At 39.8% G+C, this 26287-nt stretch overlaps 1 protein-coding gene across 1 annotated transcript; it reads left to right on the forward strand.

The window, feature by feature from the left end:
- The first annotated feature begins 1235 nt into the window (after positions 1-1235).
- On the forward strand, positions 1236-24839 carry apba2b (amyloid beta (A4) precursor protein-binding, family A, member 2b). The gene is made up of 14 exons (XM_054617343.1): positions 1236-1695; positions 2920-3227; positions 3300-3974; positions 7102-7182; positions 8278-8317; positions 8855-9000; positions 14204-14239; positions 16235-16321; positions 18609-18794; positions 20519-20698; positions 22245-22457; positions 22573-22692; positions 23234-23374; positions 24768-24839. The coding sequence occupies exons 1-14, from the start codon at positions 1236-1238 to the stop codon at positions 24837-24839; spliced, it is 2745 nt and encodes a 914-aa protein (XP_054473318.1).
- Positions 24840-26287: the final 1448 nt, after the last annotated feature.

Genomic DNA, 26287 nt, shown 5'->3' on the forward strand with positions numbered 1-26287 from the left:
AACAACACCCCTCTTGAGGCAGTTGTTCATGGCAACTGGATGGCACAACAGAGTGGTGATGGCAACAAAATGGATGCAGGGCATGCTGGACAGAACCACTTTTTCAGTTGGTTGTTAAATGCAGTACAACTAAAAGCAAAGTGCTCTTATGGCACTCATCCTGGAATATGTAGTTTTGTGTGCGTTGATGCTGGCTTGCATGTTTGAGTGTTTTATGTCTGTAGGATTTGTTCATGATTTTTGGCTACCTTTTTGAATAACGTCCATTGCATTTTTGTTTTGGTAAGCCTTAAAAAACTTTTCATCTACCTCTTTGCTGCTGCAGTTCTTGCTCCGAATGTTAATATAACCAATGCTAGAAAAACCTTCTGGTTAATCTAACTGGATTATGTAACTGACCGCAATCACACCACACTGACATGGGTAGAGATTCAACTTCATAATGTTTTTACAAAAAAGTGTACATTTGGGTTTTTAGTCTTATGCAAGATATCAGGCAACTTTCTGTCTCCTCACCTGCACTCTCTGACCAGGTTTTGTCTCCATGGTTGACCGTTCTCAGCAGGCTACTAAAGGATCAGGAAGTCTTGACTTCCGCCATCAAGCCTAATGTTATCAGGGCACAACAGCAGCACCGTTGCTGAGCTGACCTTGACTAAACTATTGATTGGTTCTCTGGAAGTATCCCCATAGGTTTATGTGAGGCAGTATGCTTAGAACGGCGCTGGTCTTTGTGTCTATTGTTCTAAAGCTGAGTCTGAGTGATATATTGAGACCACTGTATTTGAAACCAAAGTTGTGCTAAATAAGCACAAAAGAGTTTCTCTGAATGTGAAACGGAGGCTGCCGTGTTCAATTACAGGAATAGATTGGTTTCTTGGGCACTGAAAATGTGTTGCAGCTGTATGCAAAGTGCAGAAAAAGATAAATGGAGGACTATGTTGTGTGTTTGATAACGGGCATCTGCTGTGAGTAGATTTGTCATTGGATGTGGAGTTGTATACATTTCCTTATTCAGCTGAAACACAGTGGCACTCGTCTTATAAGCTCCAAAGCTTACTGTCTTTAGCCTTAAACGTTATATTTTATCTATTTCTATTGTAGTATATTCCACTCTTGTGTAAGCACTTTCATGTGTGGATTAACAGTTGTATTTGAAGTTGCTTTAACACTGTGTCTGTTTCTGTCTCCTAGGATCACACCAATAACAATGCATGGCCTCTAAGCAGCCAGTCATGGCTCATAGGAAGAGGCCGGGGACCAGCGGAGGAAACAGTATGGCTGCTCCAGGCCCCGCCTCCTGTCCCACCCCTCAACGTACTGAGTCGAGTGATCTGAAAGCCCTCCCCCAACGGCAACGCCCAGTTCGTTACCCAAAAGAGTCACATGAACCGAAACCCCTCCCCCGTTCCTGTAAGGCACAATATTCTTCTCCCAAGTCTCACGACCCGAGTCCCAGCCATCCAGAAGTGGATGTAGATGCAGAGGTTGAGGTGAAGCAGAACAGCAACCAAGCAGATGCAGAGGTAGAGGTCCAGCGGCCAGCAACACCCTCCACGCCAGAACATGACCATGAACGTGGCCAAGACTACCATGGTCGGGCCGACTTCCACGGTGGAGCTGACAGCCTGGATGATGACTCCAGCTCTGACTACATTAACAACACCTCAGACGAAGAGGAAGACTATGATGACGGTGAGTAAGATGTTGATCATGTGGATAATTAATGTTTCATCATTATTAACCCTCCAATAACCATTCTTCCATTAGTGATGTTTGAAAACTTTATCAATTTCTGTTTCTTCTTCAAATCTTAATCTCTGTTGAGCAAGAACTGAATTCGAAGAAAAATAATGTAACAGCAAGTAGATGAAAGCAGACAAAAAAATAGATGAATAACCCAAACTAAAACGAAACGTCAAAATTTTTCATTCAGGTATTCATATACAGCATTTCCCCTGTTGCTATTTTCAATTGAAGCAAAGGTGTAATTTGTCAAAATATGCCCACAAGTTCAAACATCTTTTCTTTTGCAGCATTACATTTCCACTTGAAAATAAACATGGAAACCATGTGTCCCAGTATCAAATAGCTGCATGCAACTGAGACAGGGACTTCCACAATGATCAGGCGGGAGGTTTTTACTTAAAACTATGCATTTTGGACCATTATTATTATTACCGTAGATAACGCCCAAAAGACATAAAGACAAAACTTGCTATGCTTGAATAATTATTTTAGTATTAACACATAACACAGCCTTCATCTGAACATTTAATTGTTCTGGAAGTGTTTGCTCAATGATATTCAGAAAAATGTAGGCAAATTATATTAAATTTATTATATTAATTCACAATTAAAAAGTTATTCTGAACATCTCACTAATTATTTTACAAAAAGGAGCTTGCTAATGATCCAACAGTAAGAGCTGCTGAGTTTCATCAGGTGTGTTCAAAACATAACGTGATGAGTATGTTACTAACTACCATTGGTATTGTGTCATCTATTTATTTTTAACTGTTTGGGGGGGGATACCATAGTATCAATAAACTTAAGAACTCTTGTTATCAGCCCCAATTACAGGAATAAATATATGTAAATATATTGAAATTATTTTTCAACACTGAAGATGAGCGCAAGCACACACACATTCCTATAGAGCATGTGAGGGCGGGACTGATACAGACGGTATGTCATCCTGCTCACATTGTTTTGAAGCGGAGGCTATTGGTCGTAAAATCTACATGCATAATGAAACGCAACTTGCTAATCAAAACTATTTTATTAGAATCCAAAATTTGATATCGTAAAGTTCCCGCCTGGACTTAAATGAGTAGTCAGCTGTTTGGCTTAAATAAAGATTAAAATAAAGAAGACCCAAATATTAAGAAACGTGTTTGTGATCATAAATCCCTGCAGGGCTGGCGGAGGAGGACGAAGGTGTGACTTACTACATCCGCTACTGCCCCGAGGATGACAGCTACATGGAAGGTATGGACTGCAGCAGCCAGGGAGACTGTAAACACAGCCAAAGCCACAGCCAGGGGGACTCCGTCACCAGCATTCAGCCGGACGGAGCCCCCACTGATGATTGTCAGGAGGCCGTGGAAGGGTGGGCCGAGGAGGGAGAGGGAGTAGGCGAGGGGGAGGTGAGGGAGGAAGAATGGGTGGAAGATGAGGAGGGAGAGGGGGCAGTGAGGGAGGAGTGGACAGAAGAGGAGGGAGAGGTGAGGGAAGAGTGGAGAGAGGGAGATGAGAGGGCAGGGGAGGAGTGGATAGAGGAGGAACAGGTCACGCAGGAGCAGTGGGTGGGACGAGAGAGGCACAGGGTGGAGGAGTGGGGTGAGGGAGAGGGAGAGGTTCGCTGCGAGGTGGTGGAGCAAGATCCAGATGAACAGATATACAATGGAAGACCAGAACCCATCCTCGACCACCACCACCATCTCCACCACCCACCCTCCATACAAGACACCGTGCACACCCGGGAAGAAGAGGGGGAGGCAGAAAGCGAGGAGTACTGCCCCAATGAGGAAGAAGATGAGGACGGTGACGAGGAGGAGGGACATGGAAGAGTCTACACTGGAGACTACTATGCCCAGGAGGACAATGGGAACTCAGTGCGAGTCTCTCCGTACCGTAGCCGTAAGGTGCTGGTGGTAGAGGGGGAGACGGGGGAGGAGGCGGAGGAGGACATTGATCAAATTGTCGCGGAGATCAAGATGAGCATGAGTATGGGGAGTCTAAGCAGTGGCACTGACCAAAGCCCAGAGGAGTTGATGCAGGACCCTGCACCAAGTGACTACCCTCACCCGAAGCCTGACGCAGCCCCCTACCCACAAGCTCACCATCGCCATGACAGCAGGCCCAAGTCCCTGAACCTGCCCTCCATGCACCACAACAACCCGGACCTCCAGAGGGGCATCAAGGCACACGCACGATCGCCTGAAGACAGGCAGAGATGGACACCAGAGCAGGTGAGCTTTTTTTTTTAAGGTTAAAAGCTCTGAACATACATATTTTTCCATTTACCCACTGACAGTATCACCATCCCTGTTGGTTTGTTTTGGCATAACATTGGCATGAAACCAACCCGATTACGGATCACTCTATTCATAAGTATTGAGTTGATAATCCTAAAACAACGACATATTGATGTTTACTTTCCGCATGCTGTTTTCTATTTACTGACAATGGCGTGTGCTGGATTGTTTTAGAGAAAGACTCTGAATCACTCTCACTCTTTTTGAACTAAAAGACACAGTCCATGCTATATATTGTTCCAAACATCGAAATAATACAAAGTGGTGCTTATTTCTACAGTATACAGTGTAAAACCACATTAACCAGACAATGAATAAAAAATGTCAAAAAATAATGTCGTATGATATAGCCTCATTAGAGCCATTTAAAAGGTGTTGTTATTAATACTAATGCCATGCACAATATTGGGACCCTAATCTGAAGCAACAACATGGCATTTTATTTTTATACTATGACATGTCCAAATGTCTAAATACTAGTGGAAAAATGTTTGCTGATTTTTAAAATTCAAAACTAGATGAATTTCCAGGAAAGCAATTTAAACACAAACTCCATTACTAAATGTAGTGTGAGGAGCTAGAGATGAGTTACATGACATGTTGCTCATCGCCACTGAGGATATCTGGAGCCTTTCCCCTCCACCCTGTTACCTTAAGCTGCCCCCTCCTCATCTCTCTCCCTCTCACAGCTCTGGATGACACACACACACACACACACACACACACACACACACACACACACACACACACACACACACACACACACACACACACACACACACACACACACACACACACACACACACACACACTATCTGTACAGTCACATCGATAAACTCAAACACATGCAGAGCTCCCCCATCTTCTAAAAGTCAGATGGTAAAAGGAGAACAGGGGTAGTCTCCTGTGGGCAGCATGCAGATACACACCTTTGTGTGTACACACCTGTGTGTAGCATCATGTAACACAGAGTGCACATGTTGCAGTCACTCTGTAGCTCATTTTTAACACAGAACTGGGTCAGACTGTGAAACTAGATTAAATTGCAAGAATGTAGAGCACAGTGCAGATTCAGATGACTTCCAGACTCAATGAGACGAATCGTCTTGTCCTCTGTTATTAAATAAAATGTTCTGTGTACACCACTCCAGCTTGACCTTGGAATGAATCAGGGCAGCAATGACTTCAATAAAAGATTTGCTGCAAAGTGTGGGTCAAGAGATAAGAAGTATTACGAAAGAGGTCATCTACACACACATTCTGTTGGTGTAATGCGTTTCATAAAAGCAAAGTAAATTATTAGCTATTTCAAATGTTGCTACATGTTGTAAACATCAGTATGTCAGGGTTGAATTATTTGTGATATGTTGGTGTGATCACCGATGTGGCAAGGGTCAAGTGCTTTTGCAGCCTCAACATTAAGATTCAACACTTACCCGCTTCCAGTTTGTTTTCAGCTGTAACCAAATGTGCCTTACTTCAGCGTTACTACCCAGTATAGAAAGGTGTTGAATTAGATGTTATCATATACAGGTCTGGAAAAAATAAAATAGAGTATGGAAAAATATTTGTTTCCAGACAATTACCCTTATTCTGTTTTCAAAAACATAAAATTCTAAAAAGATATTGATCATGTATTGTTTTTCATGGCATTTGGAGTTGGCAGCCAGAACAGCCAAAATGTTTCCCACTGTATGAGAGAGCATTGGCTAGAGCAAGCTTGATGTCGTCAAAAGCAACTCAGGAAGTATGGCGTGCAACTGAACGCGCACTTTATGTATATAGTATGACTAAAGTCAGTATTTAAAATCAAATGGTTCATTATAAATGGCTTCAATTAATCACCAAGACTGTGAAGTCCACTGACAGTCTCGCAAACCCAAAATGTACCAATAATTATGATTGTGTAATATGTTGTGCCCACAAAGCTAAACATGTATATCAATCAGATTTTTGACTTTTGTTTAAAAAATATAACAATCATATCGTTACCTTCAAAGATTAGATACATCTTTTTGAAGGTGACATGAATTGAGTTGCCAGATGTAGTACATTTGAGTGAAGGTTCCCCCTTTTAAATCTGAAGCTTCTTGTTTGCAATATTTTTTAATTTTCTGGGTATTTTGTTTTGCATTTCAATTAGATAATCTGAGTTCACATGTGCAGTACACATTGGCATAAACTGCCAATGCTGGTTTTGTAATTGTGTAATTACGCTAATGGTTTAAAATTGATGCAGTGCTGATTTATTGATGATAAAGTTTTTTTTCTGTTACAGATGAAGGCATGTACAAGAGTCTGTACATGAATGTAGTTTTGTAGAGCAACACAGTTTAGCAATCCCTCCCACCAAACAACAACACGGCTCTAATTAATTTAATGGTTGTTTGCACAACTGTTTGGGCAGCATGATGAATACTGATCAGGACTTTATGTTACGCTCTCTCTTCGCAAAGGAGGCCGCTAGTGTCATGTTTGTGGTAATTCATTTCTATTCCAGATGCACAGCAGCATGGGCTGAATTTCACTTTTTCACTGCCACACCAAGGAGGAGGAGGTTTTATTGGCAGGAGGATTTAATTTCAGCAAGTAATACGATTGAATCCTAATGAGCAATTGTGGACTTCAAGATGGATATCCAGGGGAATTAATGTAATCCTCCCTCTGTGTGACTATATGGACGTCTAGAATATGTCTATATATGTGAGGAGAGACAAAAGAAAGGGCTTAATAGAGGACAAGTGAAAGACAGAACTTTAACATGTGCCAGTTTGAACCAAGACAAAAGACTGCTTCAGCCTTAAGATGATCTTGTTTATTTTTATTTTTTAGGTTAACACTTTACATTTATTATTGTACATAGTTTTGACAGTGCGAGACTCTCAGCAGGCTCACCTACACCAGTCACATGACCTTTCCTCAAACCTGAACCTCTGCCTCCCACTCTAACCACCAACACAAGCAGAAAGGAAATGTTTTCCATGTGTTTGACTTAGCCTCTACAGCATTCCTCCTCTAATTATTATCCACTCGCACCTGTTCTTCTGTGTTGACCTGCCAGGTGAGCAACGGTGCAGAGCAACCCAGAAAACAGCAGCGCTCTGACCTCAACGTTCCCCTGGAGAACAACAATGTACTAGAGGTAAGATGTTCTATTTGCAGTGTTTCCTCCATCACCCTTTAGCTGATGCGAGGTCATTTACACTTAAGATATTGTTGTATGTGTGTTTGTACATGTGTGTGTGACTGTCTGAGTAAATGAGTAATTGAGTAATAACAACCTCAGCTCATGTTCTCGCTAACGGCGTGATAGCGTCCTGGTAATTAAGCAGCAGTGTCTGCTTGCAGTTTTACGAGCGGCATTTTTCACTGAGATGTCTTCAGTCAACGCTTTCTGTAAAGGCTCCACCCACACCTCCCTGTCTTAAATAAAGTAGCCGTTCTGAATGTGTAGTGAGCAGGTTAGAGGATAAAATGGATCCAGTGAAATGAGCGTTTGAATCCCATGAATCACTTCACATTTCACAGTTCTCTCTCTGGCCGTCTCTTGTTATAGCTTCCTCCCCCTCCTTTACATCCTCCCTCTTACACCTCCCACAGCAATGCCGTTGTGGAGTCGATGAGAAATGCTTTGTGCTCTCTCTACACACACTTTTGTAGTGTCCTTGAGCAAGGCACATATACCCAGTTCCTGCAGCAGTAGAAGTACTAAGGTGTAAGTGCATCTGTAACTGAGTGCATGTGTGGGTAGGGCGACTTCTTAAACCGTTTTCACGACAGTCTCTCATACTGTTCACGCAGGGTTTGTTGTCATGGCAATTGTGAAAGAGTAGGGGGGCATCATGTCTTGCACAACAGGAGGGACAAATCACAATCACAGAAGTAAAATGCAATGACCTTTCTCATAATCATGGTTTTACAGAATAGGATTCTCCTTTTGATTCTCTCTTCATCTGTGTTTCCTAATAATTCATTTAAAATACATCAGCAGGCTTACCTGCTCATCATGCCAAATGTTTTAGTTGGTGTCTTTAAAATTAAATATATGCTTTGCTGCATGATTTTATGAACTGACACATGCTATGTATCATACTTTAATAAAATCAGCAGATGTTATCCAAGTGCAAGCCAATATGCAGAAACGGAAGGAAATCTTGATCTGTTTCTTTCTTTCTTACGTCACTGTAAACATGATCACAAGCATTTATCTGTCATATCCTGTTGTTATTTCTTCCAGCCAACGAAGAAGGCTACATCGTTCCCCAGCTTTGTGGATGGTAGGTTAATCTGTTTGCACACCTGTTTGGTGATGAAATCAAAATATTTTAATTGCATGGAACCATTCCAAGCATTGTGTTGCCCTCAGTCTGTCATTTCCCAGGCCTGATATAACTCTTCCAGTCCTTTCTCTGCCTCTGGGCATAAGCTAGGCCTAATAATGTATGAGGGGCTTAGCTGCCTGTCTGCTCCTTCAGATCATGACAGCACATTGTGTCCCTGAGTGGGTGTCTGAGAGTCCACATCTACATATCAGAGACACAGATTAATCTCAGCCCCAGCCTCCCACCAGCACTGCACCTCCATCAGCTCACAGCCATCGGCCATCTCACTGCTGAATCCCATCCAGCCTGTTATCGCCATATCTCCATCTCCAGAGCAGCAGCGTTTGGCTCCATTTCTCCACACAGCACGTTGACTGTAGTGATTAAAATACTCTCCCCACCACACACCGAACCCTTTCAGTCTAACCGCACTCTGTCCTTCCCTGTGTCTCCCTGTTAATCACCATGAGCGTCTGCTTCTTTCTGGGCCAGTCCCAGGACCCTGCGAACCAGAAGACCTGATTGATGGAATTATCTTTGCTGCTAACTACCTGGGCTCCACACAGCTGCTGTCTGAGAGGAATCCCTCCAAGAACATACGCATGATGCAGGCCCAGGAAGCTGTCAGCAGGGTCAAGGTACTCCAAAACACGCTGACTCAAACATGCAAACACACACATCCATTGTGTTTAGTATTATCCATATCCATGCTTGTCCTCAATCAGCAGACCACATTTATTCAGTTTTGGCGTTTCCTCTGGAGGAGATTCACAGATTTAAATGAGGATCATTCACCCTTTTTGATTACAAATTCCCAGGAACTAACCTAAGGAACTAATAGGCAGTTTGCAATGCAGGGACTTTCTCAGGGATCCAAGAGCCGTTTAAAGAACTCGGTAACTTTACCTGCCTGAACCAGGGACTTGATTTAGTCCCTGGGTGATAGTTACAGATAGTACTTTCAGATGGTTCGTAAGCTGTTGGGGTGGAGTTTACAAGTCTAAATGTCTCTGATTGGTCAAACACAGGCACTGAATTGGCTTCAACTTGTGTACAGCATTATTCATAAAGTAAGCAAGTATTGGGCACCACTAGTATTAATGGTAGGATGAGGGGTGGACATTGCTTGTTGTTTGTTAATATCAAATACAAATATACGTATGTTCCCACTAGTTGAGCCAAGAGAGCAGCAAGTAACCCAGAGAGAGAGCGTGAATGAGAGAGAGGGAACGGTGATGAGAGAACAGAGAGTGAGCAAAAAAAAGTCTGCATATTGTTTCATGGCAGTTCTGTTCCTCAGTAGAAACAAATAACCATAAAAGACTCAGTTTTCAGCATCCTTCTTTATTCATTTATTACACCAAACTTAAAAATCAAAGCACTACAGCATGACTGTGTTGTTTTTTCTTTGTGTTTAAAAATTGCATTTCTAACAAACGCCATAGGTTTCAATTAGTCATTGGTCTAATTAGCCTAATCTTTACAGTTCTTCAGATGAGGTGGAAATGCAAACAGTTGACTACATACTGAACTCTTTTTTTTTATATCAATAAACATTGATGTTAAAGGAACTTTTTGGGTACCAGAAAATACATTTAGATTGTTAATTTAGAAGTGTCCCCTGGATCCTGAAAAACTTCCTACAGGTCTAAACATCTATTTGAGAGCCTATTGCCCAACATCAAGTGATGTTTGTTCGCACCCCAGAAGGCGGCATCCGATCAGTGCAGTTGGTTTGCTGCCCCAAATCTGAAAGAGAATTTTATATGACTGCAGTTCTGGCTCTTCTCCCCAGAGGTGCCGGCATAATGTTACAGCGTCTTGTTGTAGTTCAGGCTGAATTGGTAACACTCAAAATATACAAAAGCCCTGCAGGAAATATGTCCAGTGGCTTTACATGGCAAATTCTGCATGTTTGATCGTATTTGTCATGCAGTTTCTGAATTCATTTCTTTAAATACTGTACATATCTGGAAGGGAAAATAGATCCCCAAACTCAAACAAACAAGTGAATCATTGCTATTTCAGCATATTGTTTAAAAGATGTTCATAATACTTAATAGTTATCATGAGGTAATTTTAGTTTTACGTCTGGTCCAGATTGCTCCTAATAAAATTTACATGGACAACAGTGCTGTTTGGGATTAGAGCAAAACATTATAGTTGTATATTAGGTATGAGGGGTCTTTTTGGCCAGATTTGGCCGTAGGGTTCTTTGTTTGACGCAGCAGGCTAGATAATAGGACTGCTGGCATCTGAACCTAATATCTCCCCTGTTTACACTTACTCCCTACTGTTCACTAATATTGTTGTGGTGATGATATTCCAGTGCAGTTTAAGGGAAATACTGTGGATGGTACCAGTGCGGAATAGAGGAGCTTGACTCATATTATTTTTGATTAGGTTAATGCTTTGTTCTTCACCGTTAATTTCAGCATCTCTCACATTTCTTAGTCGTGACTTGTGTGATCAAAAGACATTATTTCGTGACTTGAAGACGTAATGCAGCACTCTTGTTTTGGTGCACAGTTGCTACCCAGACACCAGTCTCTTTTATCTCCCTCTCATGTGAACACAAGCTTGACTGTATTTCTAAATATTAAATGATCTCCCGTGTAGTAGTCTACTTTTAGAAAGTTACATGCCATAATGAGTGTGGTTGCCCAGAGGGAATACGTTACGGAAACTAACTGTACTTATGTGTCTGACATTTATAATATAAGATCAGGTTCCATGTGCACGATATCAGCAAACATCAGAATGGTATGAAAAAGTAAAAAGCAGCCCATCACAATGATCTCCTGTCTGTGCCAGTTAAGGATTGGTATCGTTAGGATTTTATTGAAACTAGTACTCTTATCAATTCTGATTATCGGTTCGGTTCCTTCGATAATACTGTAAGCAAAAAAGACAACGAAGTAAGAGAAGACTCAACATTGCTTTATTATTCTTGTATGAATACAAATAATCTTTCTTGAGAAGCAATACAAGAAGTTACAAAATCTGTAAAATACATTCGTAGTTTAACAATTAGCTAAGGGATTAGCTTTCATTAATTAACCTAATCTTATGATCAAACTCCCTATAACATCGCTAACATTACCTGCAGTTTGCAAGGATGAACGGCTGCTAGCCAAACAGTCGAAAGCTGTGCATTTCTGCACACTTGTTCGCTGAATTTATCGCTTTGATAAATTGCCTTTGTGACAACGAGAGTTATCAGCATCTACTGGAGTAAAATGTAGACAAACTTTCAATCTTTTTGTTCTCTCTGCCATGATGTGTGTCTCACGCTGTACTGAGCCAGAGTCGGTGTGTGTGGAAGAGTAAAGCACAACGTCGTCCCTCCTGCAAAGACAGGCCCGAGTTTCGAGGGGCTTCCCTAGTGCCAGTGAAGATACTGGTTTTGTTTGTCACATTGTCTCCATTTTATCCAAATTTAGCAGGTTCCTTATGCTTGGAGACAGTTGGTAACTTAATTTATTTTGGTCCTTTGATCTAGGGACAGCCTCAGAAGATTAAGGCTCTGTCCTAATACTTCAATAGTCCTACCACTCAGCCTTATCCTCTAATTTTACAAGCTACAGTGTAGTGTAATTTGTTCCACCTCTACTTAGTGTTTTTGGTCCTTGTGCAGGCTGAAAATGAGTTTTAATATGTATTGTAGCTGAAGAGGGATTTAAATGGATACTGGTTCCTGGAAGTGTTCATATAATTGGTTTTACAGACACTTTTCAGTCCATATCAAAGATGTCTTGAAGTTGTGAAAAGAAGTTTTGAAATATTTAGTCATAATCATTCAGCACGATGTCAACAACAAAAGACTAGAGCTCAAAGTCTGTTATGAAGCTGTTGCGATCCGCTACTGGTTACTTAAACAAGTAGAATCACATTTTGTTGGCAAAGATTTAATCTCAAATCTCTAATAACTTCACTCTGAGGGGTCACAGCCCAATTAAAGGGTAAACTGAAACAAAGAAAACGGTGACAGGGAAAGTGGAAATCTTTTGGCTGGTTTCAATCTAAAAGATCACTTCACTATAATGAGGGTGTCTTCTGGCATCAGTCCACATTTATCGAATCAATGTTTCATTAGATTCACTCACTCACCCACTCACTCACTCACTCACTGACTGCCTTGTTCAATTGCCTTCCCTGCAAAATGTTTTGTCATGATGAAACCATGGCAACAGTAAGCAATCACATTTTACTGCTCTCCCCTGCTTGGAACAAGTTGATTGAACAAGAGGTCGTCCATTATCTCCTTGATTTGTCCCTCGTAAACAAATAAAAAACTGTACAGCAAATGACGTTTAATCTTTGACATTTAAATAATCACAGCCAACTGCCCTCAAGCAAGACATCACATGCAGAAGGGTGCAGCCATGTTTGTATATATTCTCTCCATATAAACCCCAACAAGAAACACATGTATACTAGAACAGAAATGCACTTAGACCCTGTAGTGCTGAACTGAGCAAAAATAAGTTTACCAGGTGAATTGTAGCAAGCAAGTCTGTGCAGGTTATTTATGCTGATCTTTTTGGCATGATGTTCATTCTGTTTGATGTAATATTTATGCAGCTTCATCCTCCCCTCACTCACCCGCTCCTGATGTCTCTCCCTCCCTGTGCTCTGCTCCTCCTCAGCAGAGCAGTAGATGCTGCTGAAAGCCTCAGATATCTTTCTTGCATGAGAGCTGATCACGGAAGAGGAAACTTTACAAAACGAAAAAACCCCAAAAAGTCTTCCCTTTGGGTGGTTTTCTCCGTTTTGTTATTTTCTCAAACTAGTACTGTCTTAGATACTTTCAGCTCTGCACAGTGGCTTGGGCAAACATCCAGTCTAACTCTCTAAAATCGAATGGGGGTCAAGATAATTTCCTCTGGTCGATGGCAGATGGAGAGAGGGGCGCTCGCTCAGCTTGAACCCTACACAGAGGGGTTGATTTTGGAAGATTACAAAGTGCTACGAGTTCTCCAAAAGATAATCAGTGTGAGTTCAGGCCCACGCCAAGAACAGAATTCCTTCTGAACTAATCAAACACATTAGCTGAGTAAAACTGACTCCATGTTGATGTAAGCTGTTTTCAAGCTTAGTTTTTGAAAAACAAACTAAGCTAGTGACTCAACCTTGTCACATCTTTTTGTTTTTTTTTACTGCAGCCCAGAGAACAAACCCCAAGTGCTCAGTTTAAATCCTCGCTCTGGGCTTTATCCCCTCCCCTGCCTCTCCGAGTGTTGATTGTTTTCCAGCATGTCTTTCCTGGTAATAGTGTTTAGACTGTGACATGAACACAACCTAAACTACAGACTTTGTTGTCTTTCTTAGCTGTGGTGCTTTTAGATATTGGGGCCTAACATCCATCCTTCTGTTGGTAAATATTCTGACCACAAAACGGACACTTGCAAACGAAACTGATAACTAAAGAACAGTTAAAAAACCCTCTAGACCCTCCTAATAGAGATTTATATAGATGCCAAGATTGCAGTGTCAATTCATATCTGCACACTTTTGATTTTCTGTGTTTAAAAGAGAAAAAGCAATTATTACCCTCTGTAATTGGTTGCTTGATTTGTAACAGATAACCAACACGGCTGTGTGAACGCTAACTCTGCACACACACACCTAGTCACACACACATAGTTACACACACACATCATCCCTGTCTCCTTCTCTGTTTCTGAGAGCAGCAGTAGCACACCTGCTGTTTGGTTTTGGGGCTTTACTGTCTTTACCTTCTTTTATTTACCTTCTTTATTTCCTCCTCCTCTTCCTCCTGTTTTTTGTGCCCCTGTATCCGCTGACCTTGTCCTGTCCCAACGCCTGCCTGCCTGCCAGAGGGTACAGAAGGCTGCCAAAATCAAGAAAAAGGCGGTGTGTAATAAACAGAGCAAAAGGAAGACCCTTTGGCCACTTTCCCTCCATTCTCACCTTTTTTCTTTCTCATTTCATTTGTGCCTGTCTGTTTCTGTGCATCGTCCCCCATCTGTGTCTTTGTCACATTTGTCGTGTTCATTCATGTAGTTGAGCAAACCTCGGGTCAGGTTTTCCAGAACTAAGACTAACGTGTTTTGTTATAAATTAACTGCTGTACATTTTTCTAGTGAGAATCCTTCACAAGCTTTAAGGTGTTGTACGGCACAAGACCAAATTTAACAAAAGCACATTGACACTAATTTATTAATACATTTTAAATGAGTGTTATGCTGTGCAATGACCTGTGGGAAAGAATTGTTAGTACAAAAAGCACTGTGTAACTGTAACATGAAATCATAAAATGCATGTTTTAGAGTGTAATGACATTTTGTAAGCACAAAACATATTGCGATATTGTACTAAATGAACCACTTACTCAAGCTCTAGTTGTGTCTGGTGTATGACTGACCCCCATTTCCTTTTAACTCTCTGAGTGATGGAACAATTCTGCAGTGATTCAAGTAATACATGTGCTATTAATAACATTCAAATTAATGCTATCTTAAACCTAAGAATCCAAAGCTTTGGAGGATTTGGTGATTTAATGAGGTTGGATTTTGAGACAGTAAAGATGTCTTACAACCAGTTTCCTCAAATATACCAAGATAAATTATAACAGAAACTGAAATACTATGTCAGTTAAGGTTTTGCCGGAATAAAAAGAACATACAAAATACAGTAACCTTTCACCTCAGAGTAAAGGACATATAACTTTTTTTTAGCTAAGAGAACAGCAGAAAAACCTCACTTAATCCAACGCAAAGCCTCTGTCAAGAGCTACAGCTCTAATTAGTGTATGCAAATACTTTTTCATATTTTGAACTTACATTGCTGTTACCCTCAAGTGAGTTAAATTATGTATTTGGGGGATAAAACTTCAGTGCATACCAATTTTTTTTGTGATTAACACAGTATTCACCAGCCAAGGCAGGAAATCATTCTTGCTAAGAGTTGCGGTTCGGTTTTATACTCCGTTTTAGTTCTTTTATATTTGTAGAACTGGACATCACAGTTTAGCTGTAATCAAAACATTTAAGTGGTGACCATTTGGTTTTATTATCAGCTATCAGAATGCACCGCATCAATGCTTCAGGCAGAAGTCCGTCATAGAAGAGGGTGATGTCATTTCTGCATTAACAATAGCCTCTGCAGGATTTTATGCATTAAATCCACAAGGCATATTGGATATTTGAATTGGGAGTATGGCTGCAATCATAAATGCTCACCAAAGGAAAGTGACAAGGGTTAAACTCCAAAAGTGTCTTTTAATCGTTATCTTTAGTTAGTTTCTGTGCATCTTCAGGCACTTTGTAGGGATACGGATGAATAAACTAATGAATGTTACAAGCCATGGTCACCTTTCAGGAAATATTTAGTTACAGCTATATATTTTTTATTCTATTTCAAAACCACCAGGCCTGTTTCACTCAGCAAACCAAATATAATTTGATTAGTCTGCAGTACACAGTGATTAGAGGGAAATGTGCACAGGCTTGTTCTGTGCTGAAACTGCATTGCTCTCATCGACAAAACAGCCAGCTGGTATCTGGGTGTAGTGTTAAGCTGTTTCTTGTTTCCGTGCCAGCTTGCTCTCCCCGTGCCTGGACAGCCGATGTAAACTAACAACACTGCCAAAGGCTTTATTTTTCTACCTTTTGCACCTCACCTTTTAGACTCAACAAACCTGTCCATCTAACAAGCATTTGCCTAACTGGAGCCTAAACTATACATGCAAGTGTTTTGTATATCTAAACTTAAAGGCTTCTTTCCAACATTTAACACGTACACCATTCAGGTGGGTTTACATTACCATGAACGTACAATATCTTACACGATCAAAGTCGAAGACGATGATGTGACAACTATTTTGTTGGTTTGTTTTTCTTGCCACAGGGTACAGAGGGAGATGCTCAAACTCTCACTGAGGTTGATCTGTTCATCTCCACCCAGAGGATCAAAGTCCTCAACGCAGACTCACAGGTGAGTACCAGCAAGCACACACGCTTCTGTCTAACGAGTCTTTCCTCACCTGTGAGAGTAAAAGCTGTTTACCCTGACAACACCTCGGCAACACACTGAGCCATACAGGGCTACACATGAGGGGGAAGTTGTTGTGTCATCGCTTTCATAACTGCAGCTTAACCGGTGACACAAACTGCTTCTTATGAAACCCCACAACTGATTCCTATTCATTGGTTTTTTTTATTCTCATGATAAAAATAGACTCTGCCAAGCGAAATAAAAAAGTTAAACGCCTGTTTTTTTAACTGTGCTTCAGACACAGTCAAAAATCTGATTGAAGTTTGACTTTCTGAATGTCGTTGTGAATGAAAAATCTCATTTATCTGCCAGATTTTCTTTTATTCAAAGTTTTTTTTCTCTCTCCGCTTTTGCGCTGTACCTTTATAGCAAGCAGCTGTGTGAAGCAGCAGTAGAAGTCTTCACAGGGGGCAGAGTTTTTGATGGATGTAGAAATGCTTCTGAGAGCTTTGCAGTTCCTGGGATCCCAAATAGAGCTTTGTGCTTCGCAGTAGTCATTTGCAGTATTCCAGTCTGAACTGCTGTCTGACTGTCTGAGTTTCAGAGTGTGTGTGTGTGTGTGTGTGTGTGTGTGTGTGTGTGTGTGTGTGTGTGTGTGTGTGTGTGTGTGTGTGTGTGTGTGTGTGTGTGTGTGTGTGTGTGTGTGTGTGTGTGTGTGTGTGTGTGTGTGTGTGTGTGTGTTGCCTGGCAAACAACGTGCTGCAATGCAGTTTATATCTTCCTCCTTTTTCCATCTGGTTGCCACTGATCCTGACACTCTTGAGAGAGAGATTTTGAGTAAAAAACGTAGTTCTACACTAAAAGGCTTGAATTAATGTCAGAAACCACATGTAAGCTGTGGTTTCTGACATTAATTCATAATAACAACAACTCCAAAGGTGGGCTAGAACAACACCAACAGTTAGGCTACTGTTATAAAACCACTCAACACAATTATTGAAGTGAAGTTCATACCCATGTGGATATACTGTACATTTTTAATTCATGTGGATATACTGTACATTTTTAATTTTATTTTTATTTTTATTTTATTTCATTTTTATTGTATAATATGTTGTATTTATTATCTGTTTCTGTAATTGAGCTGCTGCTACACCCGAATTTCCCCCATGGGGATCAATAAAGGAATATAATAATTAAATATGAAATATTATTTAGCAAATTATCATAAAACATGAACAAATACAAGTCCCCCTCAGCAAACATGCTGGTTCACCTTAAAAGTCCATATCGTCTCTAAACTGCTGTTCCTTAGTTAAAATCTACATCATAACACACAATTATTTGACTGAATGAACAAACATGATTACATGATTCAAATCACTTTGTTTCATCAACACAGACACAGAGTTTTTTGTGCACCTGTTTATTATTTTCGGATGAATGTACTCGAGATCTAATTCATCGTGGCCTCATTGGGCTATAATCAGATCATACAGTAGTTTTGAATTCAATCAAAAGAAGGCTTGCATGTTTTCTATCAACAGTACTTTCATCCTACTCTCTGCCCTAAAAGGATCATGCAGCTTTGACATAGAAAGGAAACATATCTGATGCACAGTGGGGCTCTAATTCGTTAATGTCACTGATCAAAGGAACCCAACTGTTACCAGGAACAGGATGATTACCAGTAACAATTACAACATATTTCTCAAAGCTATAGTAGAGTGGTATTAAAGAAACACAAAAAGAAACCTCACTGTTGGGAAATATTATATCATTCTGTCAGTTGAAATGTGTAATTGTGATGTAGTGTCATATTTACAGCAAATATTGATTTACTATCCAATATATATTATGGTCCAGTTAAAGTAAGCTTTTTGTAGTTTAGGATTTACTGTAATGAGTCAATTCAGCATGAAAACAATGAGCCACATTTGTCTCCATTAACTGAAAATCAGTGAATAAAGATCTGCACTGATGATATCATCTGCTTTTTGATAGTTGGTTTCATGACACTAAATTTTCTTTGTGTTTTATATATAATACACATATTTTTTTTCTTTCATAAATACTGCTGTCCAAGGGGGTTTAATTTGATTTCAGGGCTCACAGCTATGAATCAAATGTCTTATATCGTATATAAACTTACACACAGTAGAAGCTGTCATACAATTATGAGAGTTGAAGTATTGCCTTCTTCTGCCTGTAGAGTATTATAAACACAATAGAGTTGAAGTTTAAAGGATGCGTTTGACGTATGTGCTTTTTGTTGATATGTCTACAGGAAACGATGATGGACAATGCGCTCCGTACTATCTCCTACATAGCTGACATTGGGAACATTGTGGTCCTGATGGCGAGACGCCGGATGCCACGCACGGCTTCCCAGGACTGTATCGAAACCACACCGGGGGCCCCGGAGGCAAAGAAGCAGTACAAGATGATATGCCATGTCTTTGAGTCGGAAGATGTAAGTCCTGTGTGTGTGTTCAAGATCACAAACCTGCTCTTTGTTAATGTGTTTATGAGAAAAAAAGAGAGAAATTGAAATCCCTCTGGCTGTGAGAGGTCAAAGGGATGTCAGCTACTTAAGGTTGCACTCTTATTGTTCTCTCATTATGTAAGAGAACTCATTTGAGAACTCATTTGGTACAGTAGATGAGTCCTACAACATGTTAAGATAAGAAAGAGATGACACCTATTGCTTTGTAAGTGTTATTTGATTGTTGGATATTATTTCAGCTTCTCAGCTATCATCAATATTAATGTTTTTCAATCATTTGAGTTGTTATCCTAAATATTGGTATTTTCAAGGTTTTTGCCACATTGTCACAAATGTTGTCACCAAGAAATTCTAAAAGTTTTGTTTTGCAACTTTTAATAACCGAACAGAAATGAAATGATGTTAATTGACTGGGCATTTTAAATTATATATTTCTTTCAACTCACAGAGCTGCTGCTTGTCTTGTTGAAGCAGATTCAGCAAGACTTGGCAGCATGAACAATGTTGCACAGAGGAGCCAACAACTGAGTGTCTGTGCCAGTCAGTATAAAGGCTGGACTCCAATCTGTCCTCTCTTCGTCTAATTTCTGCTGCCAGGTTTTAAAGGCCGGCCAGAGTTATAATGGAACCATTCAGCTGCTGATCCATCAACTTGTAAACTGTTTCTGTTATTGTAGCTCTGCTGGCTGTTTTTTTTATTTTGTTTTTAATGTTCTGCAAAACTAATTCACAGTATATTGATTTTGAGAGTTTGGGCCATGATTTATATTCAATTGTAGAATTCAATTAAACAAGAAAATAGCCAGAGCTTGCAGAATGAGTACCCTCTTTATTCTCATGATCTATCTTATCTCTCACAGCCAAGATGAGGCTTCGGGATTTCATTTTTCACGTTTACACGTTCTACTAATTTCACTTTTATACAACTCGTACCTATCTTGGTAGAAGATATTAGTGTTTATGATGGAGGGCAGCAGTTTCCAATTCATTTTCTACTCAGCCCCCACAGCCATAACAGATCAAATCCCCACAAGTCAACCATTTATCCATTACTTCTAGCGATCTATTTCTGCTCTCTTATTGACTAGTTTTTGAACATTCTCAATCAAAGCATATGGTGTTAAGCTGTCACTCTGTGGTCAGCCTACTGTAGCTGGTACTTTATTAGTTATAACCGTTTTAACCTTATTGTTGTGTTTATTTATCCTTTAAACACAAATATGGATGAAGAGATTTAAGCAAATTTACAATTTACATATGTTTAAAAACAGTTTTTACTTTCTGCAAAATGTACAGAAGTACCAACGACTTTGTGTGGAATACTTATGGCTTACATTTGAAAAGCTGAAATCATTTCATCCAGTGGAGGACAGATAGACAATAAACTTTATTTTGTTTTCCTGCCAATTGTCCTCAGTAATCTTCATTCCTCCTCATGGAAACTGGAGCAGGAAAGTGTACCTGACTCTCTCAATAATAAATAGCCTAAGACAGCAAAAATCAATGTATATCATGTCTTAACATATTCTTGGCAGCCTCAATGCCACTTCGTTTGATGCCACAGGATGCTCCTTTTTTCCAGCGTATTGTTATTTATATACAACTCAGTGAAGATACTCATCTGTGGATATAACAAAACAGGATCACAAACACATGTTTCTGTCATGATTCCTGCTCTTTCCTGTTTGCAGGCCCAGCTCATCGCTCAGTCCATCGGTCAGGCGTTCAGCGTAGCTTACCAGGAGTTCCTGAGAGCCAATGGCATTAACCCCGAGGACCTGAGTCAGAAGGAGTACAGCGATATCATCAACACCCAGGAGATGTACAATGACGATCTCATTCACTTCTCCAACTCAGAAAACTGCAAAGAGGTTGGTCTATATTAAGCATTAAACACGTGTGTTTCGTACTACTGAAAGATTTTTCTGCAGATGTTTGTTGGTTTGTTTCGGTGCAAGAAAAAAAACACCGTGAGACTTTACATGTGTGCTGCAGGGCCATTAGAGAAACACACAAGTATACAGTAGCTGTTCACTAATTAGACAGATTAAGAGGCAGATGGTACAGTAAAATCTACTCGGAGCATGTCAACCCTAGCTGTTTTTTTTTTTTTTTTTTTTTTTTTTTTGCTTTAGCATTTCCTCTGCTGCTAACACTGTGCCCTAAAAGCATTACTGGAGACTTTTGGAGAATTAGTAACCGTGAAACAGTTTCCGCTGTATGAGCAGAGAGGCAGCATTGGCATCACCACGCAGCTGCTATAAAAGAGGCACATGAGTCATTTTTAGTGATGGGGAAACTGGGCTTTCTTGAAGCATGAACGCTTCCTAACCAACTGTGCTGAATCGGAGAAATGTGTTTTTACATTAAGACTGTGTGGAGATGTGCACAAAAGAGAATTAACATTATGATGTAATAAATAAATCACTGGTTAATCTGTTAGTGTGTAAGTCGAATATAAATAATATATTCAACCTAAATATAACTTGGTTGGATGTAGAAATGTCACTATCACACTGAGATAACACCAGGTGGAGGTTTGAGGTGCAGATTTAAACCATAGAAACAGAATTCAAATCAACGAAGCAGGATGGTCATGAGCGGCGGCCATTTTTATGTGTACCGTTGCCATTGCAACAGAAAGATGTACGATCTGGCTTTAACAGACGTTGATACGACTCTGTGAATACCTCCGCTACTGGCTCAGCAACACACTTTTCAGCCCCACTGAATTGTGTTGTCTCCATAGCAACTAACAACAATCACAATCTTCTTTTGACCTGGTGAAATGACGAAGGCAAACACTTCAATGGACGTTATACTCCGTTTAGAGCTGTTCATTAAGATGCTGTGGAAATGAATGTCTGATAAAGGTTTGGCTCAAACTCTCCAATCAACTCAGGGGGATATTTTGACATTCAGGTAAAATGATTTGGGTAAGGGGAAATGACAGAAAGTACCAGAGAATGAAGAATGCAATTTTCTATGCTCTCATGTTCCTGTATATATATCGTGGTATCCCCCAGCCGTATCCTCTCAGCTCCAGGGCTGCTGTTATATCACAGATTTCTACTCTGATCCGTGGAAGGGAGCTAGAAAAAGTGAATTTTCTGACAGGTATCACAAAGAAATCATATTGTTTTAAGTGAAAGTGAGCTGAATGTAGCAGAATCCTTTGCTTGTCTGATCAACTACAGAAAATTGTTGAGGGGAATAAAAGTCTCAGGCATGCTGGTGCAAACAGACAAATGTTTTTGACAGTTGCATTTTCTTTGATTAAAAAGCAAACAAAACTGATGAAATGTTAGTGTCATAGCACTGTTATAGGCTCAAGTCGCTCAGTATTGTTTGAATTATGGTCAGTTTCTGTACATGATGAAACATGAGAGTGACCAACAGTCTGTCTTGTCTCCACAGCTGCAGCTGGAGAAGAGTAAAGGGGAGATCCTGGGTGTGGTGATCGTGGAGTCGGGCTGGGGCTCCATTCTGCCCACAGTGATATTAGCCAACATGATGAACGGCGGGCCAGCGGCTCGCTCCGGCAAGCTCAGCATCGGAGACCAGATCATGTCCATCAACAACACCAGCCTAGTGGGGCTGCCACTCGCCACCTGTCAGGGAATCATTAAGGTAGAGAGACACTGAAGCTATGAATTCAATAATAATCAAACATCGGTCGAAACCACATTATTTCCTTGAAAATGAACAAGTTTTATTTAGTTTTAATGGTTTCTCTTTGATAAAGGGCTTGAAGAACCAGGTTCAGGTGAAAATGAACATTGTCAGTTGCCCTCCTGTTACCACCGTCCTCATTAAGAGACCAGATCTGAAGTATCAGCTGGGCTTCAGTGTTCAGAACGGCATTGTGAGTATGATTCTGACTTGTTTATTTGTGATATTAACTAAATGTCATTTTCTCAAAACATTATTAAAATCTACTGCGTGATTGTGTTTCTCTCATCTATATATTGTTATCTTTGATGTTAAGTATGGTATATTTTGTATTGGTTACCGTACAGCATGTACATGTTTCACATTCCTGTCTCAGTTTAGATTAATTTGCTCATTATTTTATTTTCTATTTATTGGACACACTGAAGAAACACTGTAATTTGCAGCGTTATAATAAATTTATGTTTTGCCTAGAACAGTATTTGTACACTAAATATCTCCTTTCTAAAAAAAGAAAAATAATAAATAATTCCATTATTTTAGGGAGGATGTAATGTGGAGTTTTCCATTTAATCATTTTCTTTTAAATATAAACTCCCAGCCTCAGTTTCCAATGTCATTACTGTATCATTGCTAACATTTGACCCTTCTAGTGGCAGGCATTTTGCATATAACTCTGAATTCTTGCAAAATGCTTCTAATACAAGTCTGTTTCCTTTTGTGTGTTTGTTCAGATATGCAGTCTGATGCGAGGAGGCATTGCTGAGCGAGGTGGTGTCCGTGTGGGTCACAGGATCATAGAGATCAATGGGCAGAGTGTGGTGGCCACAGCACACGAGAAGATTGTCCAGGCCCTCTCAAACTCTGTCGGCGAGGTTAAACTGATGCACACACACACACACACACACAGACACACACACACACACACACACACACACACGCACACACACACAGAATAACATACAAATACACACATTTGCAAAAATAAAGCACATATCTGTTACTTTTTACCAGAACTATGTACTGATGTAAGATAATTGTTTTCTATAGAAAACAGTTGTTTAATGTGTTGTGTAACTCTAGAGAAACTTCCTCAAGTTAAGCAGGTAAATACAGAGGTGAATACACAGTTTGAAAAGAAATTGGGGCATTGAGTTTGAAAGATGTGGGCATTTACCAGGCAGGGGAAGTCTAACAAAAGATAAAACCATTAGCATTATGGGAAATGTAGGATCCAGCAGGATGGGAAAGAAAAAGACAGGAGAACACGGCCTGTGCTGAGCCAATCATGTCACACTGCTAAATAAATAGTGTAAATATGGACAAAAGTTTCTGTTGCTTTGGAAGGATGACTTCAACCTATTGAGGCTTTTAAATGTAAAATGTATTTACCTTTTTTAACTGTGTGTTACCGTGTTGGTCGGTATATCTTGTTCAGTGGCCATCGATTCATCACTACTTTTTATGTTGCATAGTGGAATAATTCTGCTTTAAATAAAAGTCTGCTTTATAGAAACCAGGAGATGAATCAAGATTTAAAACATAAAAATGAAGAGCCGCACCCAAAGATTATAGTTGCACTGTTGTAATTTCTAGCTTTGGTTTGACTTGAAACCATCATCTGGAGCAGGTAGAAGTAAGGGTTACTTAATACCAGATGTGCTCTCTTGCATCAATGAGGCAGATGATATCACATGGCTGAACTGTTGGCAGTGGTGGAAAAAGTAATCAGATCCTTTACTTAAGTAAAAGTAGAAATATCAACGTCTTAAAATACTCCATTAAAAGTAAAAGTATATTATAGTATCAGCAAAATGTACTTAAAGTGTATAAAGTAAGGCATATAGAAGAATGGCTCCTTTCAAAGTTTTATAGAATATGATATTATTCTGTTTTTATCACTTACAAATACATGTAGGAGCATTTCAATATTGCAGTTCATCGATGTGGAGCCAATTTAAGATACTTTGTACTGGGTAGGTAAGTATTATAGTCATATCAAATGTTTTTCTTTATCTTAAAAGTAACTAATAACTAACTGTCAAATAAATCTAGTGCTCTAAAAAGTACAAAATTTCCCTCTGAAATCTGGTGGAAGTATAAAGTAACATTAAATGGAAATACTACGAGTACCTCAAAATTATACTTAAGTATGGTACTTGAGGAAATGTACATTCTTTCCTTGCTGCAAACTATCGTAATTATATTGACCTTTAAAAATCCACTGTGTTTGGCCTTTTAATTGAGATTGTTATGTTTTGTTGCCAGATTCACATGAAGACCATGCCGGCAGCCATGTTCAGACTTCTAACAGGACAGGAGACACCTATGTACATATAAACGATGGCCAGGGACCGTTCAACACGACAGGCTGTCCGCTGTGATTGGTCGGTTATCGTACAGGGCGAACCAAGCTGACCAGTGAGCGGGGGGGAGGACTGCTTCTCCCTGCCAATTATTTTTTCTTTTTTCTTCTTTTTGTTTGAGATGATCACTTTCAATTCTTCATCATCTCTCCTTGTCTGTGCTTAACATGCGACAGCTATTTTATTGACATGAGATGCTTTTTTCCATCTGACCAGCTGAAGAGACTCTCTGTATGTGTGTGTGTGTGTGTGTGTGTGTGTGTGTGTGTGTGTGTGTGTGTGTGTGTGTGTGTGTGTGTGTGTGTGTGTGTGTTGTGTGTGTGTGTGTGTGTGTGTTTATTTATTTGTCCTGTCAGTGCTTTTCCTTTTCACTTCCATTTGATTGTGTGGACGGACTTATCAAGCGAATGCATCACAATTTATTTTTTATACTCATGTAATGCAATATGATACTTCTACTATACTTCTTGTATAGTTTCATTTTGTTCTCTGTTTATTTATTTCTCATGTAAATACATATTTTGCTAATATTGCAAGTGAAGGCGGTGGGGGAGGGGGAGGAGCCACAGCTGCATTGTAAATATTTATTGAATCTCGCTGTTGAATTGAAATGGTCTGTGATGACGGCAAAGACACAATTTAATGCCTGATATCAGAGTTGCCAGTGAAAAAGTGAATGAGTTAAGTGTCTGAAATGTTGGGTTTAAATATGCTACGTTAATTTAATGTACATGTGAATCGAACCAATGCTTGCAGCAGGGGTTTATGGGAGAAACGCCATATCCTTTTGTTTTTCTTCATTTTACGGCAATACAAGAGTTAAATCTCTGGAGTGTTTTATAAAGCTCATGTACAAACATTCACACACATTTAAATAACAAGCAACTGAGTAAAAACTTTAACATGCATCAACTATGCTTTTGATATCAAAGTCACATGTATGAAAATGAAGTTTCTTTTGTGTGCTACTCTACTGTATGTTCTTCTTTAGTGTTCCTGACTGAAACTCATGCATACTATGAGTAGACTGTGAATGTAACTGTGTCATGTGAGTTGTCCCATTGCCATAAGCAGTATTAGAATGTCTGTACATAAAGAGAAAACTTGTCAAGTATTGTGCTCATGTTAAAAAACAAAACAAAAAACACAGGTTTAGTCACTGCAAACATGTCCCCACCTGTATGTTGGCTTTTAGTCTTGAGAGGGAAAGAAAGAACTGTGAATCACACACTGTGACAGAAAACAAGCCTAACCGCTGGTTAAAGGTCTTACAATGCATCGTAGTAAATTTTAACCACATGAGCATTATTTGTGTGCATGCCTCGTAAAGTAGTTTCATGTCATTGTGGCAAGAGAATAAAATCTGAGCTAAACCCGGCTGGTTTTGTTGGACTGGATTAAACTGATTCTAACAAACTGGTT

The sequence above is a fragment of the Anoplopoma fimbria genome, chromosome 2 (genome assembly GCF_027596085.1).
Source record: "Anoplopoma fimbria isolate UVic2021 breed Golden Eagle Sablefish chromosome 2, Afim_UVic_2022, whole genome shotgun sequence".
NCBI lineage: Eukaryota > Metazoa > Chordata > Actinopteri > Perciformes > Anoplopomatidae > Anoplopoma > Anoplopoma fimbria.

What these genes read in the sequence shown, in the direction of transcription:
- apba2b (XM_054617343.1), top strand. Translation starts at nt 1,236, where the DNA reads ATGGCTCATAGGAAGAGGCCGGGGACCAGCGGAGGAAACAGTATGGCT. An exon ending in AGAACAACAATGTACTAGAG is followed by an intron (nt 7,183 to 8,277) that starts GTAAGATGTTCT and finishes TATTTCTTCCAG; the next exon opens with CCAACGAAGAAGGCTACATC. An exon ending in ATGTCTTTGAGTCGGAAGAT is followed by an intron (nt 18,795 to 20,518) that starts GTAAGTCCTGTG and finishes TCCTGTTTGCAG; the next exon opens with GCCCAGCTCATCGCTCAGTC.